Source organism: Labeo rohita, chromosome 22 (genome assembly GCF_022985175.1).
Source record: "Labeo rohita strain BAU-BD-2019 chromosome 22, IGBB_LRoh.1.0, whole genome shotgun sequence".
Taxonomy (NCBI): Eukaryota; Metazoa; Chordata; class Actinopteri; order Cypriniformes; family Cyprinidae; genus Labeo; species Labeo rohita.
In genome coordinates this window covers 61,580,189-61,602,030 of record NC_066890.1, presented here as the reverse complement: position 1 = coordinate 61,602,030, position 21,842 = coordinate 61,580,189, and the positions used below count along the sequence as shown (strand labels likewise).

The following is a 21,842-nucleotide window of genomic DNA, read 5'->3' as shown; positions in this document are numbered from 1 at the left end:
ATCTGCTTCTGAAGAAATATACTATATTTCGTGCTACAGCGCACATTCTGTCAGACGCAATTCTGGCGCCTCAGTCTCAATATACTGTACAACGCGGCATACATTCACATCAAATGATAACTCAGCTTCAGAGTTTCACTCAGACAGGGGACTGGGGTAATTTCCACTGGGGACACACTTTTTAAAATCCCCCCACTTTCAAATTGTTTCGTTAAATTAATGTCTTATGTTGTAGAATGCACGCTCAGCACTGCCGAGAGTTTCGCGCCATCGTTAAAACGAAACCGAAAGTAAAACGCGCGCGCGCATTCAAAAGCAATTTTTATACCCCAAGTTTAGAGAGCGACTCCCCAATGTGCGCAAATTAGGCTAAATAACATATCTAGGCTGTAGGCTATAGGTTGTGTAGTTGTATTTAATATAACCTTAATATTCATTTGGTGCTCCTAATTTTTTTTTTTTTTTTTTTTTTTTTTTTTTTTTTTTTTTGGTGCTCCTAACTTTTTGAAGCTACCAAGTAAAAAAGTTAATTTCGAGCCCTGTAGAAAAAAATATATTTTCTAATATCGTGCAATCAGTTCTATCCGCTAGCAAACTTTAGCGATTTTTTTGCAAACGTTTCTTTACAGAACATCGCCGTAAACACAAACACAAGATTGAAGTTAATATACATATAATGAAAAATTGTCATAAAAATCCTTATTAATGGCAAAAATTACCTACATTTATGGGTTTGCTTGCTCGAGTGAGCAGCCATGTTGGAAATTTCTCTTAGCCCTTCGTTTGAAGTGAGGTCCCGAAAAATCTTAGTTTGGAGGGCTATCTAGCCCTTCCCCTTCTCCCTACCCCTCCAACCAAAAGAGAATTGAGACACCCCTACCCCTACACGTGAACGCGACAAACGGAGGGGTAGGGGAAAGTGTAGGGGTAAGGGGTAGAATTGGGATTGGGCCTAAAAGTGCACAGCTGCCAAGATACAGCGGGTCAACTTACCCTGTGGCTCAGCTTACCCCACTCTCTCCCTTATCCAACACAAAACTACGAACATATTCAGGTAAGCTAACCGCTTTTTTGCTTACACTGCATATAAAACACTGCATATATGACAATTGCACCTCAAAATACATACATGGAAACATTGTGCATTATGATCGCATTTATAGCTTAAGTAACTGTATTTTAAATAGTTTATATATTGAATATACAGTAAAGGGGTTAAATCATCATTGTGTTTATAATATTCCGCTTCGCGTCGTGCCTGACAACGCCCCTGTTATAAATTCACTGTAAACCACAGCTTGTTTGGGCTTATTGCTTTATTTTAAAGTAATTCTACCTATCTGGTGAGATATTCAAAAAATGTAAACATACTGGGTTCATTATTTCACTGTCCGTCTGTAGTTTGATCTTGGGTGTTGGAAAGACATTATTATTTATCTTTGTCACTTCATTGGTCTTTCTGAGCTTATCCTCATGAATCTCAATCACCATCATACCGACGATGTAAAATGTGTCTGCAGTTCCTTAAACTCACCGCTAGAGGTCATCAAACCATCACAGATTGCACTATAATATTTAATCTACTCAGATCAAACATCTAAATACAATTTACACCTATCCTCTTTTTGATTTTATTGATTACTTTATTTGAAATTCAATCCTTGTTAATTTTTTAAACTTTACAGAACTTCACTTAAAGATATTTTATAATATATATGGTATCTGCTTCTTGTCTCCTCCTCTTGTGGATTTGATGTCATAAACCAGAACAGCCACAGCAGCCACGCCCACAAGTGCAGAGATGACCAATCGGATTAGAGCTTCAGTAAAACCGCAACAATAGTGGACTTCTGGCGAAAAACCAATGGTAAAACAGAACTGTGATTTCCAGTAAGCTCTCTTTCTCTATTTTGTGAAACAGAAAAAAATATGGGTGACTTGTGAAAAAACTGGGTTTGTGTGAAAAAAAAATCATATCAGCGCTGCCGTACCTGCACATGTGTGACAGAGTTGACTGATGTCCAGATGTAGAGTCTGGTTGCTGATGGGATTGTTGATCACACAGCTGTAGGTGTTTTTATCCTGATATTCCACCTCCAGAGGTAGAGACAGACTGATGCTGAGATCAGACACACTGATGCTGGACAATAAACGGTTTCCTTTGTACCAGGAGAGAGTCACATGACTCACATTCACCACTGAACACAACAGTGAACAATTCTGCTGTGATGATGATGATGATGATGATGATGAACATTGTGAAGAGTTACTAGTTATGACAGGAATGGGCAGATGACCTGAAAACATCAGAGAATATTAATAATAAGTGGTGTAATTTGAGTAATCATTTTTGTGATGTATTTAATAAACAAGCTATACTTACGGCAGACAGAAACACTGAATGTTTTTGATGACAGTTTTACTCCACTAATCTCTAGTTTATAGTCTCCAGAGTGTTGAGTTGTGATGTTTGTGATGGTCAGAGATCCAGTTTGTTTGTTCAGCTTCAGTCTGTCTCTGAATCTCCCATCAAGAACATCAGACATGTTGAAGAATCCAACCTCTGTGTTGATTTCAGCTATTAGAATGTTTTCAGCTCCAAATATCCACTGTATGTCATCGTTTTTATGTATTTCAGTAACATCAGTGTGTAGAACAACAGAATCTCCCTCCATCACGGACACTGACTCTCCAAACACACCTGTAGCAAGAACAGAGTCAGATTTGACACAGAATATGGCTCTTGTTGGTTTACAAAGCCTTCCATGACTTTTGTAGTTGCTTATTTTTACTGCAATTTTCAGCATAGTTCTGCAGAGGATTTCTGTTTGCATGTCATGTAACGTCTGTTGAATTAACAAATGTATTTGAAGTGTAATATTCAAAATTAAGCAATATTATAACAGCAAAGAGAAAAAAAGTGAGAAACTGAAAATCACTAGAGTAATTTTTTATTATTTTCCATGTCTAGAAACATGTGAAAGCACAGGCACAAGCACAGAATCGAAACCGATGTTTCACAATAATATTATTGTAAATGAAAATCATCCCAGCTTATGACATTAAGCCATAAAAATGTATGTATGACTTACCAATCAGATACCACAACCAGAACAAAACAAGCATGTGAAACATTTTCTTTAGCAGTTCAGGGAAAGTCTCTTCTAATAAGACCATCCGCTAAAAAAAAAAAAACCCTCCCCCCGACAAATTTTGACCCTCCTTGTTCACACACACATATGCACACGCACACACATGTTCTTTGAATGTATTATAGTTATATATGATTTCTCATCTGTCTCTTATTGAATCTTTAACTGTTCTTAAAGGTGGAAAATATTTAATTATTTTTTTATAATTTAACATTGATAATGTTTGAAAGAAATTACTGGATATGCTAAATATACAGAATATGACGTAAATCTTCCTTGATTTTTTATATTTTGAAATGGCTGAAATAATTAAATTCTCTAAAATGGTGTGAATGAAAAAACAAACAAACAAACAAACAAAAAGTTAAAACAGTCACCCATCTCACATCACCAGTTTTACTTAACTACATGACACCAGCATCTTATCTGAGTCAGAGTGAAACCTGCGGTGGTCTATTTCTTTAGAAACGTGTTTGAGTTGCTGGATGAACAGCTTGTAGGTGTGAATGACCAGCTTGTAGGTGAAGAACTTCCTGTTCTGCTGTTATGAATCTCACAGTCTGAAAGCACTGCTAAACAATGCAGTACTGAATCAGTCCTATTAATGTAATTTAAAGACACACAGATTGGCAGATGACACTGGCAAGGACACTAGAATATGATATGAAGCCTAAATGGTGGACTACAGTTTTTACTGAAATGCAAATTTGATTTGGAGGAATACCAATGAAACCCACAGAAAGTTTTGAAAAAAAAAAGATATAATATATATATATATATATATATATATATATATATATATATAAGGACATGGTTATAAGTACGATTGTTCCGTTTAACACAAGGCAAGGGCGTATGTTTGATTTTGGCATTGGTGGGGACATAACAGCAGACAACAGACATTTAATTGTTTTTGTTTTTGTTGTTGTTGTTGTTTACACAATTAAATATGTAGCGTGAATTAAGGGTGATTTGGACAGTTTTTGAAATTCTGCCTTGTGCAAGGTTTCTTGACATAAATTTAAAACATCAGCCCAACACATTACATATTTTTGTAATACTGAAGATGTTAGCTACCTACACTGTAAAAAGTGATACACTTTATTTACTCAATAAAATTGTCAACAGATTACAAAGTTATTAATTAAATTTAACACATAAGAATTAATAAGAATTAATCAAATGAGATACTTACAAATGAGCCACACTGTAAAAAAAAATCTGTAAAATGTACGGTAAAAAACCGGCAGCTGTGGTTACCAGAGTTTTACTGTAAAAGTTACGGTAGCAACGTTTCACATTTTACGGTTTTCACTTAAATTTACAGGTAAATACTGTAATTTCGTTAACTGATATAATGTTAATTTACCAACTTATTGAAGTACTGAAATCTGGGGCCAGTTGCATAAACTTAGCCTCTATGTTAAGACAGTGTCTTAAGAGCTAGTTTGACCAGCTAGCAGTTAGCCAAAGGGTAATCAGTCTTATTTTTTGGATTCAACTTAGACTAATCTACATTTTTATGTAACTGAATTTAAATAATGACGACCAGCTTTAAAGAAAAAAAATAGCTGGCTTACTTTTAAGACTAGTCTTAACCTTTTATGCAACTGGCCCCAGCTGTTTTGTACCTTTGTAATACACTGATAGCCACCAAAAGCAGGTGGTGATGAGAAAGTCGCATGATGAACAAAAGCTCATCGCAAACAGCTTTTAAATATTAACATACATAGAAGATGCACAGTGTCATTCACACAATCACTAAACACCATCATGGTAACACACATAAAACTGAAATAATGCAATAAACATTAATTTAACAACATTAGATGTAACATACAACCCTATTGTACAAAACTAAGTAAAAACTAAGAAGAAAGAGTTATTTCAACAAAAAAAACATCAAATAAAAAAAAATGTAACACAGGGAATTCTGGGAATGTCAATTTATGGTTATTCACTGTAAATTTTACAGTCTTTTACTGTTAACCATTTAACATGTTTTTACTGTAGCATTTTTACAGTTTTTTACTGTTAAATTCACCGGCATTTTTTACAGTGCATTCAAAATGAGTAAAATTGCACAATAATAATAATAATAATAATAAGTAAAATTTAAACAAAAATATTGGTTTCATTGGAAACAAAAAAAGCACTTGCCAATAAATACTGTTATGCATGCCAGGCCAATAGTTGGCGATCCAGAAACACCCTTCGAAATCATAATACACATGCACATGATGTCATCTTTTTCACAAATTCACATTTTGTTTACATGGAGATGATACAGGCATCATGTTCAAAAGCTTGTGTTTTCAGGTCCCTAAAACAAAGAGAATCACTGAAGGTGATTTTTAGGTTACCATTACAGTGGTCAGTGTTTGCTTTAGTTGGGCACTGGACACACTTTTTAACATTAAATATTGTTTGGCTGCTGTAACCTAGTTATAACAGCCAGACAAGCCAAAAGAAAACATGGTTGGGTGGTGTTGGTTATATTTTAACATAATTAATGTTTTACCTTAACTAATTTAGAGCGTAAGTGCTGAATTAGATTTAGAGTGATTACAGAAGGGAATATTCAATATAAACAGAAGAGTTTCTTAAGACTTTTTCAATCAAAAATGTAGTAGGGGAAAAGCATATATATAAGTACACAGTGACATTAAGAATCAGCATATGAATCTCAACAACAGTAATTAGACAATTCAGATCATAATTCATGCTGCAATGCATGATGGGAGTCATGGATGAGTTTTAATTGGTGGCACCCAGAATGCACTGAAACATGCTTTTTGATGGTCACCATTGTTGAGGTTCTCACGCTGATACTGTGATGGTCGTCGCTCGCGATGAAGCAAGAATCTGGCGGCTGGCAGCAACGATAATCCATGGCACTTAACCACAAGGAGAACAGAGTTTCACTATCACAGTTCCTGAAGTGCAAGGAACAGATGGCGCGTTCGTCAGTATAGGGATGCGACGTAAGAACGTCGGGGTGGCGCCCACGCCATCAGCCAAAGAATTGGCATGATTCTATATGGGCTTCAGACAATCGGCACACCCAAAATGCGTTCTCATTGAAGGTGTGATTTGAACCAAATAAGGGGATTGGTGCCCTATTGTATCACATGCTGTTTAGCAGTCTTAGATTAAAAATCGCATTAGGCTCGTTTGAGATGAGCAACTTCTGCACACAATTGATCACCGGTGATCACCGCAAGATGCATGCCGGTTAGAAATGTGTCTGAGTTACGTCTGCCTTGCTCTGATGTCATGCTGACATGTGTGCCATGGCAACGGCGAGGCGGTTGTGTGGGATTGAGCAGTCGAGCTCAGTAGCTCTCCACCGACTGCGCTGACCAAAACACGATGGGAAACGCCTGGATGATGACACAGCTTAAAGCTCATTGGTTCAGACAACCGTGATGTTGCCGTTCTTTTCTAAAATGTTTTATTTTTTAATCTAATATCATGTGATTATGTGTTTAAATTATGCATGAATATTCCCAAACACTATGCCACTGCGATCTCTGCGTGAGATATGTGATTGTTGTTATATTTCTATAAAAATCTAAAATACACGTTTGTATTACAGTAAAAATGGATGATAAATATGCCTTTCGTATGGAATTAAATAGCAAGCACTGTCTTGTTCATCATATTTATTTTCATATAAAAACAACAGAGCTGAAATGATATCATGTTTATCAGCAACACAGCATGTGAGTGTGATAACGCGATATCCGTCTTTGATCTCGTAGGTGTCTGTTCTACTTGGAGAGGTCAGAACTGTCCGTCTTGACTGCGCTTATTTCACTCCTCCCCTCACTGCAGCTGCCTATGTTAGCATTTTAAGAAATATACAAAGAGGTAAAGTGGGTACAGTTGATATACACATAGGTCGCTATAAATACAGTAACAGTTTAATCATAGAAAATAAAATTCATATCCATAACCTTATGGGAGCATTTTTTTTTTCTTGTGGTCCCCAGACAAGCTTATAATTCATTATAAGCTTATAATTCATACAGAATGATTAAACATGCAAAAATGCTGAAAGTTTCAAGTGATGCGTAGGTCTAGGGATAGGGTTATAGAATATACAGACATGTATATTGTTATTTTACTGTTACGTTTACATTTGTACTGTTTGCCATATCTTTGTTAAATATATGTTCCTATTTTGTTGAATCTGAATTAAATCAAGCAGATAAATCTTTTTTTTTAATTGCATAACTGTGATTTTGCAATAAATGTTAGCCAGCTTTAAAGCATTATAAGAATGGGTGTCTGAACTGTACCATGGTATTGTTTCACCTGTACACCATGGGTACAGTTGAGACAAAAATGCACCTTATGTTTATGAGCTAACTGTGGAAAATATAAACTACTTAGGCCTATTATCAATTTATGATATTTTAGTACATAAGCCAAAGGAATATCAACAATTAGATCTATTTGAAGAGGCAATGCTTCTCCCCCTTGTGTCCTATATTGGAAAAATTATATGAAATATTCTATAATTTTATAAGGCTATATAACAGTATAAACAGTAATATTTATCGAAGCCATTTATCTTTTTTAAACTTATTTAATGTTATACATTGGTATTTTCTCAAACTTTTATAGTTACTTTTGAGTTTCTGTATGTACTGTCTGAGTTAAAGAACTTTTGAACTTGAGAGAAAAAAAGTTCTGGAAAGTTAGAAGAACTGACGACTTCCTGCGGAACTGGGGAAAGGGATTCATGGCCGCTTTGCTCGGAGGATACATGCTAAAAACTAAGTTTACCGTTACTGTATTTGCAGTGTTTACATTGCTTCTGCACGGTAAGACGTTTACTTCTTTCATTGCATCTTTCCGTCAACGATAAAAAAACAATGACTAAATAGTTTTAGACGTATTATTTGATGGAGAACCGCCGTTTTGCCGAATTCCATGATTAGCTTAGCGGTTCTCTATTCCAGTCCTCAATCCCGACTCCTCACGCATATTTGCATATTTGTTTCTCTGTTATTAACGACACCTGATTTAAATAACTATAGCTGCTCTCCCAGCACAGGAATTCCATTGAAGTTTACTTAACTTCGGAACAGGGCTCTCAAGTCTCACGCATTCACCGTGAGACACACGCATGTCAACCAGTTCACACACTCTCACGCCACACCTTGTATTTCTCACACTAAAAAACAAGGGATAACTTGTCCCGCTATATAATGTTAATAGACGAGGCACAGGCTCGCAGAGGGAGTTCATATCTGTTTGACAGTTAAATGCCACCTACCAGCAAATATCAGAAATTAGAATTTTTTGTTTTCGAGTAGTCACGTTCGTCACTCGTCAACATGGACGCGCACACACGGGACGAGGCAAGCGGTGGAATCGTCGATCGCGTGGCTGCCGCTTTCTCTCGCAGTGAAGTTTTGTGCAGTTGAGGCGGTGGTCGCCATTTGTATTTACTAAAGACTAACAAAATAAATGCAGTAGGCAACCCATTCTTCAGCTTTTCCCCTTCATTTTATGATGAAATCACCTGCCTGTGATCAAAGATAGTGAGAGCTGATGTCGGGGAATATAGCCAAATTCATGCAAAATTATTAGCTCTCCAACAGCTTTAACTAAGTTTTGGCTACTGGAAACCAAGGAAAGGACTAGATAATGGGTAAATCTGATAAAAACAGACAAACAGTCCATCTTAAAAAATAAAGCATATACATAAACCCAAATATGGAACTAAATCGGTTATTGAATAAGCATGTGTCCTATTTTGTGTCCTAAACTTCTGAAACATTTTGTCTCATATTTTAGAGCAGTCAGTGCAATTTAGGAAAATAAAATATCAAATCTGTGTGAAAATATTCAGATGTAACCCCTTTGTAATTTTCATAAGGAACTGTAATATTAGTTACAATTATTTTGTACTTAAATTATGTAATTCCATTACATGTAACTAGTTATAGATACTAGTTAAGTTTGAGGCACTATCACTATCACAAGGCATCAGTATGTGCAACAAACACTTGCAATACAAAATGCCATTCATAAGCTGAAATATGTGCTTTCTCTCTCACACACACACACACACACACACACAGCTTGACATGCTCAGGGCAACTTCTGCAATACTGTATGTGTAGGCCTAGAGTATGTACTTTGAGCACTGCTGTTTATTGGCTCATTTGGGGGCCAAGTTTCTTTTTAATTTTTGATACATTTGTATATTGTATTTTATTTGACTTTAATCAAACTTACCAGTTGTTATAGTTTCTATTTTGTGCTGGTCAATTACGAACAATAGATAAAATTGAACTTCTAGCAAAAACTGGAGAGAATTGTGTGGGGCCGAGGGGCTCCTCTCCTAACAGATGTAATCTCACTCCAAACATTTTCTAAAACTTGAGAGCCCTGACTTCGGAACATTATATGACGGATTTGCGCTAGGCCACTGCCTGCAGCGTCTTCACACACACACATAAGTGTGACGTGTGACATAACATACCTCTGTACATAAATACAATTTAAATTAACGTCTCGCACACTTTAAAACCATTTGAAAAGAACATACGCTCCTTATACAAATGTGTGCAAAACTGAATTGATATGTATAAAAGCACTATTTTGAATAAAACCATGAAATGGCAATTTGGTGGGAAATCACAATAATATTTTTGAATTTTAAAGAGATGGTATTGGTATCTAAGGGCATGTGAAATTTATATGAAATAGGCTATACAAATCTTAAAGTGTGTGTATTATAAATTATATACTCATGTCTGTTTGTCTGAGAAGACGTGAATGTGTAAATAAAATGCTGTTTGTATGTTACATTATGAATTCAGACAGATTTCTCTACCCAGCACATACAATCTCTATGATCTGTAGAAGAAGAAGAAAAAAACATTTGTCCTTCTATCTAAAAAGAGATTTACAATTATCTGTTTATTTCTTCACCAGGTGCATCTGATGTTGCCACAAACAGAGTGTCGGTGCTGAAGGGAGATTCAGTCACTCTTCACACTAATATCACAATAAATCAACGAGACCGAGTTAAATGGTATTTTCATGACACTCTCATCGCTCAAATCAATGGAGATCTGCGTTATATCTGCACAGATGTTCAGTGTAATAAAGACAATGAGCATTTCAGAGACAGACTGAAGCTGGATAATCGAACTGGCGATCTTACGATTACAAACATCAGCACCTCAGATGCTGAAATTTATCAACTAAAGATCTTTAGCAGCAGCGGTCGCACTGGAAACGGTTTTGATGTTTTTGTTCATGGTAAGTCATTAATGGATGTTTAAAAGCAGGTTATATGTGTTCAAATCACATAATTAACATGCCATGTGGGAGCAGAGCTAGGGTTGGCAACCCCACTCACAACTGCTGCTTCTGTCTCTCGACAAGAATTGCCTTTATTTAGACGCAGAATGTCTTTTTGGTCTTTTTGACCACCGTAAGACATGAGACTTTTCAGGCGCACACTCTAACTTTGCCTCAATGGCAGGTGCTAGTCTAACAAGCGCAGAAAAGGAACATTATCTGTTGATACATCATCTGAAATCTGAATAAATAAGCTTTCCATTGATGTATGGTTTCTTAGGATAGAACAATATTTGGCCGAGACACAACTATTTGAAAATCTGGGGTCAGGGTGCAAAAAAATCTAAATATTGAGATAAATATTGAGCTTGCAGTTAAAGTTGTCCACATAAAGTTCTTAACAATGCATATTACTAATAAAAATTTTAATTTGTATATATTTGCAGTAAAAAAAAAATATGTACAAAATATCTTAATGGAACATGATTTTTACTTAAAGGGGTGCTATTATGCTTTTTCACTTTTTGAACTTTAGTCAGTGGTGTGTATCTTTGGGCATAAAAAAGATCTACAAAAAAAGTTACAAATCTCAAAGTCCACTCCAAAAGGAGATATTTAATTTTTTTAAAAATCCCTTTTCAAGAATTACAACGAATGGCTCCTTTGGACTACAATGTTTGTTTTCCGCATGCAATGATGTCACAATGCAGTCCATTAGAATATCATTACGTTAAAACCCGCCCACGGAAATTCTAATTGTTGGAGGGTGGGTAGGGATGAGGTTTTACATTTAAAATGTAAGAATCACTTTAATCTAGCTTGCGCTAACAGTTGTACACAGAACTTGCTTCTTTGACAAGGGGTGTGGCAGTACTGATATACCTTCTGAGCTGTTTGCCTATCACAATGCAGTGGGACAGCTAACCAGTCACAACACATTTCGTTTTTCGGAAGGTGGGCCTTCATTAAAGCCAGGCTGGGAGAAATGTATTGTAATGATGTAAATTATGTTAAAAATAATGCATTTTTCGAACCACCAAGCATGAAGGCCTTTCTTTTACAACCCCAAAACAAAATCACTTTGTAAAAGAGTATAATAGAACCCCTTTAGTATCCTAATGATTTTTAGCATAAACGAAAAATCGATAATACTGACACATACAATGTATTGTTGGCTATTGCTACAAATAAACCTGTGCTACTTATGACTTGTTTTGTGGTCCAGGGTCAAATATGTCAGTAAAAAAATAATTAATCCCGTTCTGTCAAACATTATACTGTGCTGGTAGCACATGCTCTTCGATTGCATGCACAAATGTGGCGGTGCGCACTGTAGTCATTTCATATTAAAGCACAAACTACAACCATTAAATGTCGGAGTTATGTCGTCAGTTAAGTCATGAAGTTACCAAAAATGGCAATTAAAGCTGCTTTAAACTGTGCATGTATGAAAGCAGGGCCTAAAATTAACACTCGCTAAGTGCCAAATGCGAGTAAAAATCAGCACCTTTTGACTGTCGCTATCTAAAGTTGCTCTTTATTTGCGTAAAGTTTAAGAATTGTAAACTTTGTTGCATTGCCAACGGCCTCTGTCATTCCGGAAATCGCCAGCTGCTTAATTTCGGAAGTTTACATTTTTACTTCTTTATTCTTCACAACCCGAGAATGTGGCAACGCATACCTGGGGTTAGGCCGCCTAAATGGTGTGGTGAAGTACAATTTGAAAGGTTGCGCGTTCGGCGCCATTAACAGGTGTGGTGAAAAGTTAGTTTTAGGCCCTGTATGAAAGTATACAATGCATGTTCGATCCTCCTTACATTCAGCAGGGACAGCTCTTAAAGTAATAGCAGCCAAAATAAACTAATAACCCAGTTGCTGTGACTTTTGTAGCTTTAAGGATTCATCTATGTTTAATTTAGAATTTAGTTTTTGAAAACGTTGTTATAATGCTGTATATTTCCCACTTGCTGAAGGGCACAGGTATAGCTACATATAACATTTAATATAATGGGTTTATGTGAATATGGTTTAAAACTCACTTAAATTTGAAGTTGTTATTTTTTAAAGTCTAGTAAATGTTACAAATTGCTAGATCTCAATTTTACTGTAAAGGCTGCACTCAATGGTTAAATATTCGAAAAAAAAATTCCTTGAGACATGAGTCATTTTAAAAAAGATGCCATTAAACAAATATTAAAAATATACTGCTTTATGTTGTTTCTACATTGATTTGAAGATTGAATGTGAAACTATTGTAATATAAAAGTATATTTAAAAACTTTAATGCAAGGATGGAATTAATTGAGATTACTTGTGATTAATTTCAGAAAATATGTGTGATTAATAAAGTTTTTCCTCAGAGTGGTCCTCTAACAGCTGTTGGTTTGTGTTTCAGATGCTCCTGCTAAAAATAAGGAAAAGTCACTGATGGAGGGAGAATCTGTCACTTTAGACACTCTTGAAGAAAGAAACCCAAATGATTTGTTGACGTGGTATTTTAATAGAACTTGCATCGCTGAAATAACTGGAGACCAGACTAAAATCTGTGAAGACGTTCAATGTAAACAGAGATTCAAAAACAGACTGAAGCTGCATCATCAGTCTGGATCTCTGATTATCACAAACACCAAAACCACAGACTCTGGACTCTATAAATTACAGATCGAAACCAACAAAAACCTCTACAGAATCACCAGCATTATGAGCTTCAGTGTTTTTGTGACTGGTAAGTATGATTGTGGTATTAAGTAGTATGAAGGTTCTTTATGGAACCATTTAGACAAAAAAGGTTCTTCTATGGCATCATGAAGCACCTTTATTTTTAGGACTCACACTAATGACTGTCTTTTCTGTTCCAGATTTAGGTCTGTCTTTAGCAGTTACAGCAGTAATATATGCTGCTGTTTTTCTGCTGGTGACTGCAACTGCTGTTGGTATGATTTACTACCTCAGGAGACCCAGAAAGGGTAAGTATTACCTGCAGATTATATAGTGAGAGGAAAACATCTTTATTTGCAAAATTAAATGTGTGTGCTTTCATTCATGCGACTCTCTTTAACTCTTAAACTGTTGTTGTCGTACAGATGAAGAAGGGCTTCAAGATCGGAGAGGGTCCCAACAGGATCAGTGTGAAGATACTGATGCATTATTCCCATTTAAGTGAAGTGGCAAAAGCAAGTCCCTAATGACTTGTGTTTTTACATTGAAACTTAATGAAATGCTTTGCAGGTCAAATTGGTTTATCATAGAGCATAGTTAGAGCATAGCAACAAATTTAAAATACCAGTTAAACCTAACAAATTTGCAGTTGTAATAAATATAACCAGTTAAAAGTGCTGTCACAGTTTTAACGCAATTTCTGTAAAGCTTATATGCTTTGTTTGTATCTATGCTATTTTTCTATTGCACATATAGACAAATATTCTATATTCTGATATGGAACATTTAAGATTTTTTAAAATAATTGAACATTGCTTTACAACTGGATTTGTCACTTTAATGATTATGAAATGGAAGTTTTATTGAAATGCTTTATAAAACTGTAAAAATGAGGTGTTAACATTGAATATAAATATCTATATTTATATTTATATGTATTTGTTGGTTTATTGTATTAATGTATTTTTAATTTAGTTTTTATTTTTGTGTGCTTTGGAATAGACATTACATTGTATTGTTCTTGGTTATGTAAATAATCATATTATTATTATTATTATTATTATTATTATTATTATGATTATTATTAAGCTTTACAGTTTAATGCACTTTGTTATAGTAATTATAGCTGAAAAATTCAATTTGGACTCTATTTGTATGTTTGGATGTTTGATTTATTTATATTTAAGTTGTTTTCTATTGGGATGAATTGTTTTTGTTATTTTAGTATCATTAATATACTATTATAGTTGTTTTTAATATTTTGTATTAGGTTTATTTTCTGTTTTAATGTTAATTTTAGTTAAAGTTTTAGTAATTTGGTCTTTTTTTGTTGTTGTAAATGTGTCTATAGAATAAAACATTTTAATTTCAGTTTTATTTAAAGTATTTTACTTCATTGGCAACATTAAAAAAACTGCCATTTTTATAGGTCCATTAAGCTTTTCCCTCTGAGTAAACGTTTATTTAAAATGGCAACTGCTTTTGAACCTCTTTACTTAAGGTGAATTGACTGTTCACATGATGCCACTGATTCACTGACAAGCAGTTTGTATAAACCTCAGGAAAACTAAATTCATAAATTAAGTGGCCAATCCACTGTAAAAATGTGTTGGATCTCTATTTTAAAATCAGAAATTAATTTCCAGGAGGTATGTCGACATATATGTGACCCTGGACCACAAAACCAGTCTTAAGTAGTACGGGTATATTTGTAGCAATAGCCAAAAATACACTGTATGGGTCAAAATTATTTAATTTTCTTTTATGCCAAAAAATCATTAGGATATTAAGTAAAGATCATGTTCCATGAAGATAATAAGTTTCCTGCCATAAATATATCAAAACTTATTATTTGATTAGTATTATGTATTGCTAAGAACTTTAAAGGTGATTTTCTCAATATTTTCATTTTTTTATTATTTTTCAAATTGTTTATTGTTTAAATTGTTGTATTTCGGCCAACTATTGTCCTATCCTAACAAACCATACATCTATGGAAAGCTTTTTTATTTAACCCCCCGATGATGTATAAACCTCAATTTCAAAAACGCAATCCTTATGGTTGGTTTTGTGGTCCAGGGTCATGTAAGATTTGGCTGATGTCAACCAATAAATTAATATTGTTGCTGTTGTTCTTCTTAGTTTGTCCACAATGTGGCACCATATAACAAGCGGTGAAGTTGTCAAGACATGCCTTGGATCCGCTCGCCTGTCCTTACGTTACACATTTACAGATACCTGTGATTTAAGTATGAATATCTCAATCTGATCTTTGATTGGGAAGATCTGTCTTTGGAGATATCTGCATTTAGCTTTGTGACTAGGAGAAAGTTTAATGTAGATATCTGAAAATATCAATCTGATTTGTCAAAATTCCTTTAAAATGTGCATGCAAATACACATTTGTTAAGCCCCACATTAAACATTTTATTATCCAGTCTGGAAACTGATGTCTTTCTGCATTTAGTCTTTCAAGAATTGTATAATGAAGTTACTGCATCTTTGTTTTATTTTAAACTGCCTTGTCCCCAAGTAATTTAAAATAAAAAGCTGGCGCATGTGTAAAAGTGACATAAGGTATGGCAAAGAACACTCAATCTGCACACAATGTAATGTACTAATCATTATTATCAGTACATGTATCTGGAGTTCCTCAAACTCGCCGACCTCCTCAAACTCATCAAACCATCATATATTGAACTTTTATATATTGAACTATTTATTTATTTATTTGCACAAGGTTAAACATCACAGATAAAACAAGAATTATAGTCAATCAGAAAAAAGTGTTAATGCGTTTTCTTAAAACGCATTCCCAAAAAGATGTGCAATGGTCTTTTCTAAATCACACAATTTTTATTTATTTATGTTTTTTAAATATTTTACATTAACGTATTAAGTGCACTATTACAAGGGTAGCATCTATGTAATATTTTTTTTAAATGTGACTTCTTTTATTTTGTTTGTTAATAAATATTTGTGTGGAAGAGACCAAGCGACATTCCAATTAACAATGTTCAATGCCATCTATTTAAATGAAGACACTGGAATAGATTTTCTGTTTATATGATTCTGTTGATTTTCGTTCTACTGAGACAGAATTGTTATGCCTATAAAACAAACAAAAAACCCATGTATGACACTTAACTGTGTTCTTTTGATTAATAAGGACCGTTTTTAATATTTTTGTGTTGAATTGATGTAATAAAATATAATTGTTCAGGCCCTGCAGAAACGTTAGCTGCCCCACATTTTTTGAGATAGCAGTGTTCAGGTAAAATAGGCCGGCTGATTAGCAAAAATGGGCCAGTCAAAATGCAAACTGAAATAGAGACATTTCTAATAAAACACATTTATTAATTATATTTACTTTTAGAATGTAACAGTGTAACATTGCACTTAAAATACATTAGAACATCAATTTGAATTAAATTAAAACATCAATTTCAAGCCGTAGAGAAAGTGTACATTTGCTTTTAGGCCTTTCTCCACTATATCAAATATTCTATATCAAAATGTCTCTTTTACCCATTTTCTTTTCAGTAAGTGTTAGCCCATGTTTGCAAAACTATATTTGTGTGTACACATACACACACACACACATACCACACATGCACATACAAACATAGTCAAGCACACATAAACACACATCACAACACATTTAGAAGGTAAAATGTGAGAAAGGTATTTCACAAATGCAATAACACAATATATTAATCATATAAATAATATTTAATAAAAGGAACCACTAGCATTTAAACTCAACTTAGAAGGTGGCCCATTTTAACTGAAATTATTATCTTATTTTATCTTAACAGGTTTAGGTAAATTGGGCAAGTAACTAAACTTGCTTTTTTATATAAAAATCCAGATTATTTAGCAAAACCAGCATTTTGTCTCACAGAGGCCATAAAGACATGGGTTATAAATCATTATTTCTAAATGTGCATTTGTTTTTTATTGATTTATCATCCTTATTATTGAGAAGTAAGATGGTTATGTGCGGCCACTTTCCTTACTTTTTTCTGGCGCAGTCTCAAAATAAGGCATTGCCTCTCCCCCTATAGCAACCTCAGTCCAATAAAATTATTTGCTAAATGTCAAGAACTGTTATGGCAACAGTTTGAAATTCTTTGCAGTCATTGGCTGTTAACTTTTAAGGAGATGAGGTACTCAAACCTTAAATGACCCATTTTACCTGATGGCCCAATTTACCTGATATCACCCTATATGTTATTTAAAGGAGAAGTCCACTTTCAGAACAACAATTTACAAATAATTTACTCACCCCCTAGTCATCCAAGATGTTCATGTCTTTCTGTCTTCAGTCGTGAAGAAATTATGGTTTTTGAGGAAAACATTTTTCTCCATATAATGGACTGATATGGTGCCCCGATTTCTAACTTCCAAAATGTAGTTTAAATGCAGCTTTAAAGGGCTCTAAATGATCCCAGCCAAGGAAGAAATGTCTTATCTAGCAAAACAATTTTTTTTGTTGTTCACAAAATAAAAAAATGTATACTTTTTAAGCACAAAAGCTCATGTAGCACAGGCTCTGGGATGCACGTCCACAATGCTATGAATTAGTGCTGGGTTGTTCTTGAATGATTCGTTTATTTTGAACGAATCTTTAATGTAACTCAGGAAGAACGAGTCGTTTCGGGGAGTGATTTGTTCAGTCGCGCATGCGCAACATCCTATTAGGTTCTGTACTGGAATTAGTTCACCTGTTTCGAGTCGTTCGTTCATCTTATGGGGCTGTCACGTGATGAACAAACGACTCAAACCCGAAAACTTGTCAGATAAGAGGTGAGGTGAGCTAATCATAGACTAAAGACCCAGGAAAACAATGAATTAATCTTTTCTGTTTCTTATAGCATTATAGTTTTGTTTGTAGTGTGATCAATGTTTGTGTAAGCAGTAGATGTGTTAGGGAAGTGACACGTAACATTTTAACTATATTTTGCTAAAATGAACAAAATGACTTGAAAAAAGATTTGATCATTTTCCTGAATGAGACTCAAAGGTCCAAGTCGGGAAAATGATCCAAACTTCCCATCACTGCTACGAATCATGTCTGAGTTCATCGTCTGTGTACTGTGGCTCAAAAAGGTAGAGTATAGTGAAAAACTCCATCTTATTTTCTCCTGCAACTTCAGAATCGTCCGACATCGTTGTACCTTCTTGTTTGTAAACAGCGTTACTTGCACTTTGCACCTTCGCTTTGTAAACACTGAGTCTGTAGTTCCTTCTACATTCCGCGTGACCTTTTGACGTGATTCAATAGTATGTAGCGTCGTGAACATGCATCCCAGAGCCTGTGCTATACAAGCTTCTGTGCTTAAAAAGTATACATTTTTTTATTTTCGAAAAAAAAAAAAAAAAACACAGTTTCGCTAGATAGGACCCTTCATCCTCAGCTGGGATCGTTTAGAGCCCTTTGATGCTGCATTTAAACTACATTTTGGAAGTTCAAATTTGGGGCACCATATCAGTCCATTATATGGAGAAAAATCCTGAAATGTTTTCCTCAAAAACCATAATTTCTTCACGACTGACGACAGAAAGACATGAACATAGTGGACGACAAGGGGGTGAGTAAATTATTTGTGAATTGTTGTTCTGGAAGTGGACTTCTCCTTTAAATACCATCTCGCAAAAAATAATGATTTATTTCTGTAAACAGCATTCTGATTATTCAAAATAAAACAATGGTGAGGAGAAAAATTATGTTTGTAAACTAGTAACCACTATAATACAGACTTTTGGTGAAATTCTGCTAATTTAATGTGTAATTTACCAAGTGAGAAGGGGCACTGTATCAGAAATTCAATACCTCCTATTTTCTTAACACTATAATATTTAATCTACTCAGATCAGACATCTAAATAGAATTCATATAAATATGCAATCCATAAACAATTAAACAAAGTACAATATGAAACAAATGATACTGTAATGTCACAGAAACCATGCGAAAAAGCTCCTTTTCTATCCCATGCATTCAAGAGAACAAAATTATCACTTCCTGACAAACTGATTATGTACCAATAATCAAAATGGAAGTTGTGGCAACCAGAGAAGCCACTGTGGCTTTTTCTCCAACATCACAAATTATATATCTGAGCCTCATTATATTTCTTCTTGAAATTTGAAATTAAATCCTTGTATATTTTCTACTCTTTACAGAACTTAGATATGTCATAATACGTGTGTTATCTGCTTCTTGTCTCCTCCTCTTGTGGATCTGATGTCATAAACCAGAACAGCCACAGCAGCTGCACCCACCAGAGCAGAGAGGACCAATCGGATCACGGCTTCAGTAAAACCACAGCAATAGATGTTGATTTCTGGTGAAAAACCAATGGTAAAACAGAACTGTGATTTCCAATAACCTGATTTTAGTCCCTATGAGGACATAATAACATAATGTTATAAAAAGGATCCCTATTTTGTGAAACAGAAAAAAATATGGGTGACTTAATTGGGTTTGTGTGAAAAAAATAACCGTATCAGCACTGCCATACCTTCACATTTGTGACAGAGTTCACTGATGTCCAGATGCTTAGTCTGGTTATTGATGGGATTGTTGATCACACAACTGTAGGTGTTTTTATCCTGATATTCCACATCCAGAGGTAGAGAGAGACTGATGCTGAGATCAGACACACTGATGCTGGACAATAAACTGTTTCCTTTGTACCAGGAGAGAGTCACATTACTCACATTCACCACTGAACACAACAATGAACAAGATGATAATGATGAAGAACATTGTGAAGAGTTACTGCTGATGACAGGAACAGGCAGACGAGCTGAAAACAGAATAAGAGAACGAGAGAAATCAGAGAAGTATATGGATTATAACAATTAATAGTCTGTAATCAGTTTAAACATTTTATGATGTATATTATAATGGATGCTACAAATAACCATATTCACCATAGACAAAAACACTGAATGTTTTTGATAACAGGTTAAGTCCATGTATCTCTAGTTGATAAACTCCAGCATGTTGAGTTGTGATGTTTGTGATGGTCAGAGATCCAGTTTGAATATCCACCTTCAGTCTGTCTCTGAATGTTCCATCAAGACTGTCATTTATGGAGCAGATTCCAACAGCTCTGTTCATTTCAGCTATAAGTGAGTTTTCAGATCCAAATTTCCACAGTACATCGTCATCTTCACGTATTTTAGTAACATCAGGCTGTAGAGTAATATAATCTCCCTCCATCACTGACACTGACTCACCAGACACATCTGAACCATGTAAGGAAAAGATTTTTCACAGATTAAGGCTCTTCTTGCCTTTAAAAGCCTAAAGTCAGTTGTAACATGTTGTACATTGTACCTAAGAACATGCGGAAAATAGATTTCCTTTCTTAAAGAAAAAAAAAAACTGTGGAGCCGCAAAACATTTGATTTGATTGTGAGTGTTGTAAAGGCTCCTTTAAGAGATTTAAGAGCTTTTATTCTGACATTGTTGAGTAGTTTCGTTTGTTAAGACGATGTTGCCTGCTGATGTTTCTATCTGCTGAGCCGATCGCTGAAAGGGCATTTATTCCTGTTCATTTGCGATATTTCCTGTAGCTGTTACCTTAAGATGTTAGTCACTGATCTGCAAGTAAGCCTGTTTGCTTCTGTTTTGAGTCTATTGAGATCGTTATTGAGTTATTTATTACCGCATCACCCGGACATGTATATACATGTAGCCGTTGTTTCTGTTAGTCTAGCTTAATGATGCTGTTCTAGATGCGATTATTTCTTCTTTATGGAGATGTATATCACTGTGTTTGGTTTTCGATGGTACTTTGGTGATTTTGATAGGTTAAGCTGTTTATGCCAAACTAGCGATCACGTTCTAATTTACTGGAATTATATCAATATATGGAGTGATGCTTATCATGTTAGATGACCATGATGGCTTAAAACTTACAACGTGATACCTTACTTTCCCTCTTTGAATTGTATATTCCATTGGGAATATTATTGATGAGGATTTAGTATGCTTTATCTGCCTTTAAGTACCGATGGATGTTTATTAGTGTATATGCCTACTGTTAGTTATTCATCATTGTTTCTTGTATTTCTTGTGCTCCAGACTAATACCTCTACTGCCTGTAACTGATAATCTCCTATCAATACAACATCTAAACCCAACCACCTGCCTCCTCATCCTTATTATCATGTTCTAAGGGGGGTTCACTCGTCCGATTGCAAATCAGAACCTGACAGTCAAAAGTCTCTCCAACAATGAGGAACTGCAAATGAAAATGACCACAGCTTATATCATTAAGCTACAGAAATATATTTTTATATTTATAACTTACCACTCATACGGCACCAACACAAACAAATCAAAACAAACACGTGAAACATTTCCTTTCGTTCCATGAAAAGTCTGAATTAATAAAATCATCTGCTGAAAACTGATTTTAGCAAACACGACCGGACTATTAATATGGTGTGAATCCTCCCCCCAACAGTTTGATCCTCCTAGTTCACACACACACACACACACAGAGAGAGAGAGAGAGAGAACATGGGACGTGTTATATATTGTTATATATAGATGTTATTATTTAATTGTTCTTAGTAGTGGAAAGCATTCTTGATTTTTATTTAACATTGACAGTGTTTTAAACAATATTTTAAAATTTGTATATATATATATATATATATATATATATAGTGTAAAACCTC

The 21,842-nt window shown here is 34.8% G+C and overlaps 3 protein-coding genes and 1 long non-coding RNA gene across 4 annotated transcripts; 2 read left to right on the top strand and 2 right to left on the bottom strand.

The window, feature by feature from the left end:
• Positions 1-1,704: 1,704 nt before the first annotated feature.
• On the bottom strand, positions 1,705-3,135 carry LOC127153299 (SLAM family member 5). The gene is made up of 4 exons (XM_051094333.1): positions 3,093-3,135; positions 2,384-2,701; positions 1,992-2,297; positions 1,705-1,850 (listed from the first exon to the last, which is right to left on the bottom strand). The coding sequence occupies exons 1-4, from the start codon at positions 3,133-3,135 to the stop codon at positions 1,705-1,707; spliced, it is 813 nt and encodes a 270-aa protein (XP_050950290.1).
• Positions 2,033-19,955, top strand: LOC127153312 (uncharacterized). Its single transcript, XR_007825246.1, has 2 exons — positions 2,033-2,102; positions 19,778-19,955. It is a non-coding gene; the product is annotated as an uncharacterized LOC127153312 (long non-coding RNA).
• LOC127153287 (uncharacterized) lies at positions 7,853-14,484 on the top strand. Its single transcript, XM_051094310.1, has 5 exons — positions 7,853-7,984; positions 10,110-10,439; positions 12,877-13,206; positions 13,340-13,447; positions 13,565-14,484. The coding sequence occupies exons 1-5, from the start codon at positions 7,903-7,905 to the stop codon at positions 13,642-13,644; spliced, it is 930 nt and encodes a 309-aa protein (XP_050950267.1). The 5' UTR covers positions 7,853-7,902; the 3' UTR covers positions 13,645-14,484.
• On the bottom strand, positions 18,842-21,531 carry LOC127153294 (SLAM family member 5). Its single transcript, XM_051094325.1, has 4 exons — positions 21,470-21,531; positions 20,082-20,399; positions 19,667-19,954; positions 18,842-19,489 (listed from the first exon to the last, which is right to left on the bottom strand). Exons 1-4 carry the CDS (start codon positions 21,516-21,518, stop codon positions 19,341-19,343), a joined length of 804 nt encoding a protein of 267 aa, XP_050950282.1. The 5' UTR covers positions 21,519-21,531; the 3' UTR covers positions 18,842-19,340.
• Positions 21,532-21,842: the final 311 nt, after the last annotated feature.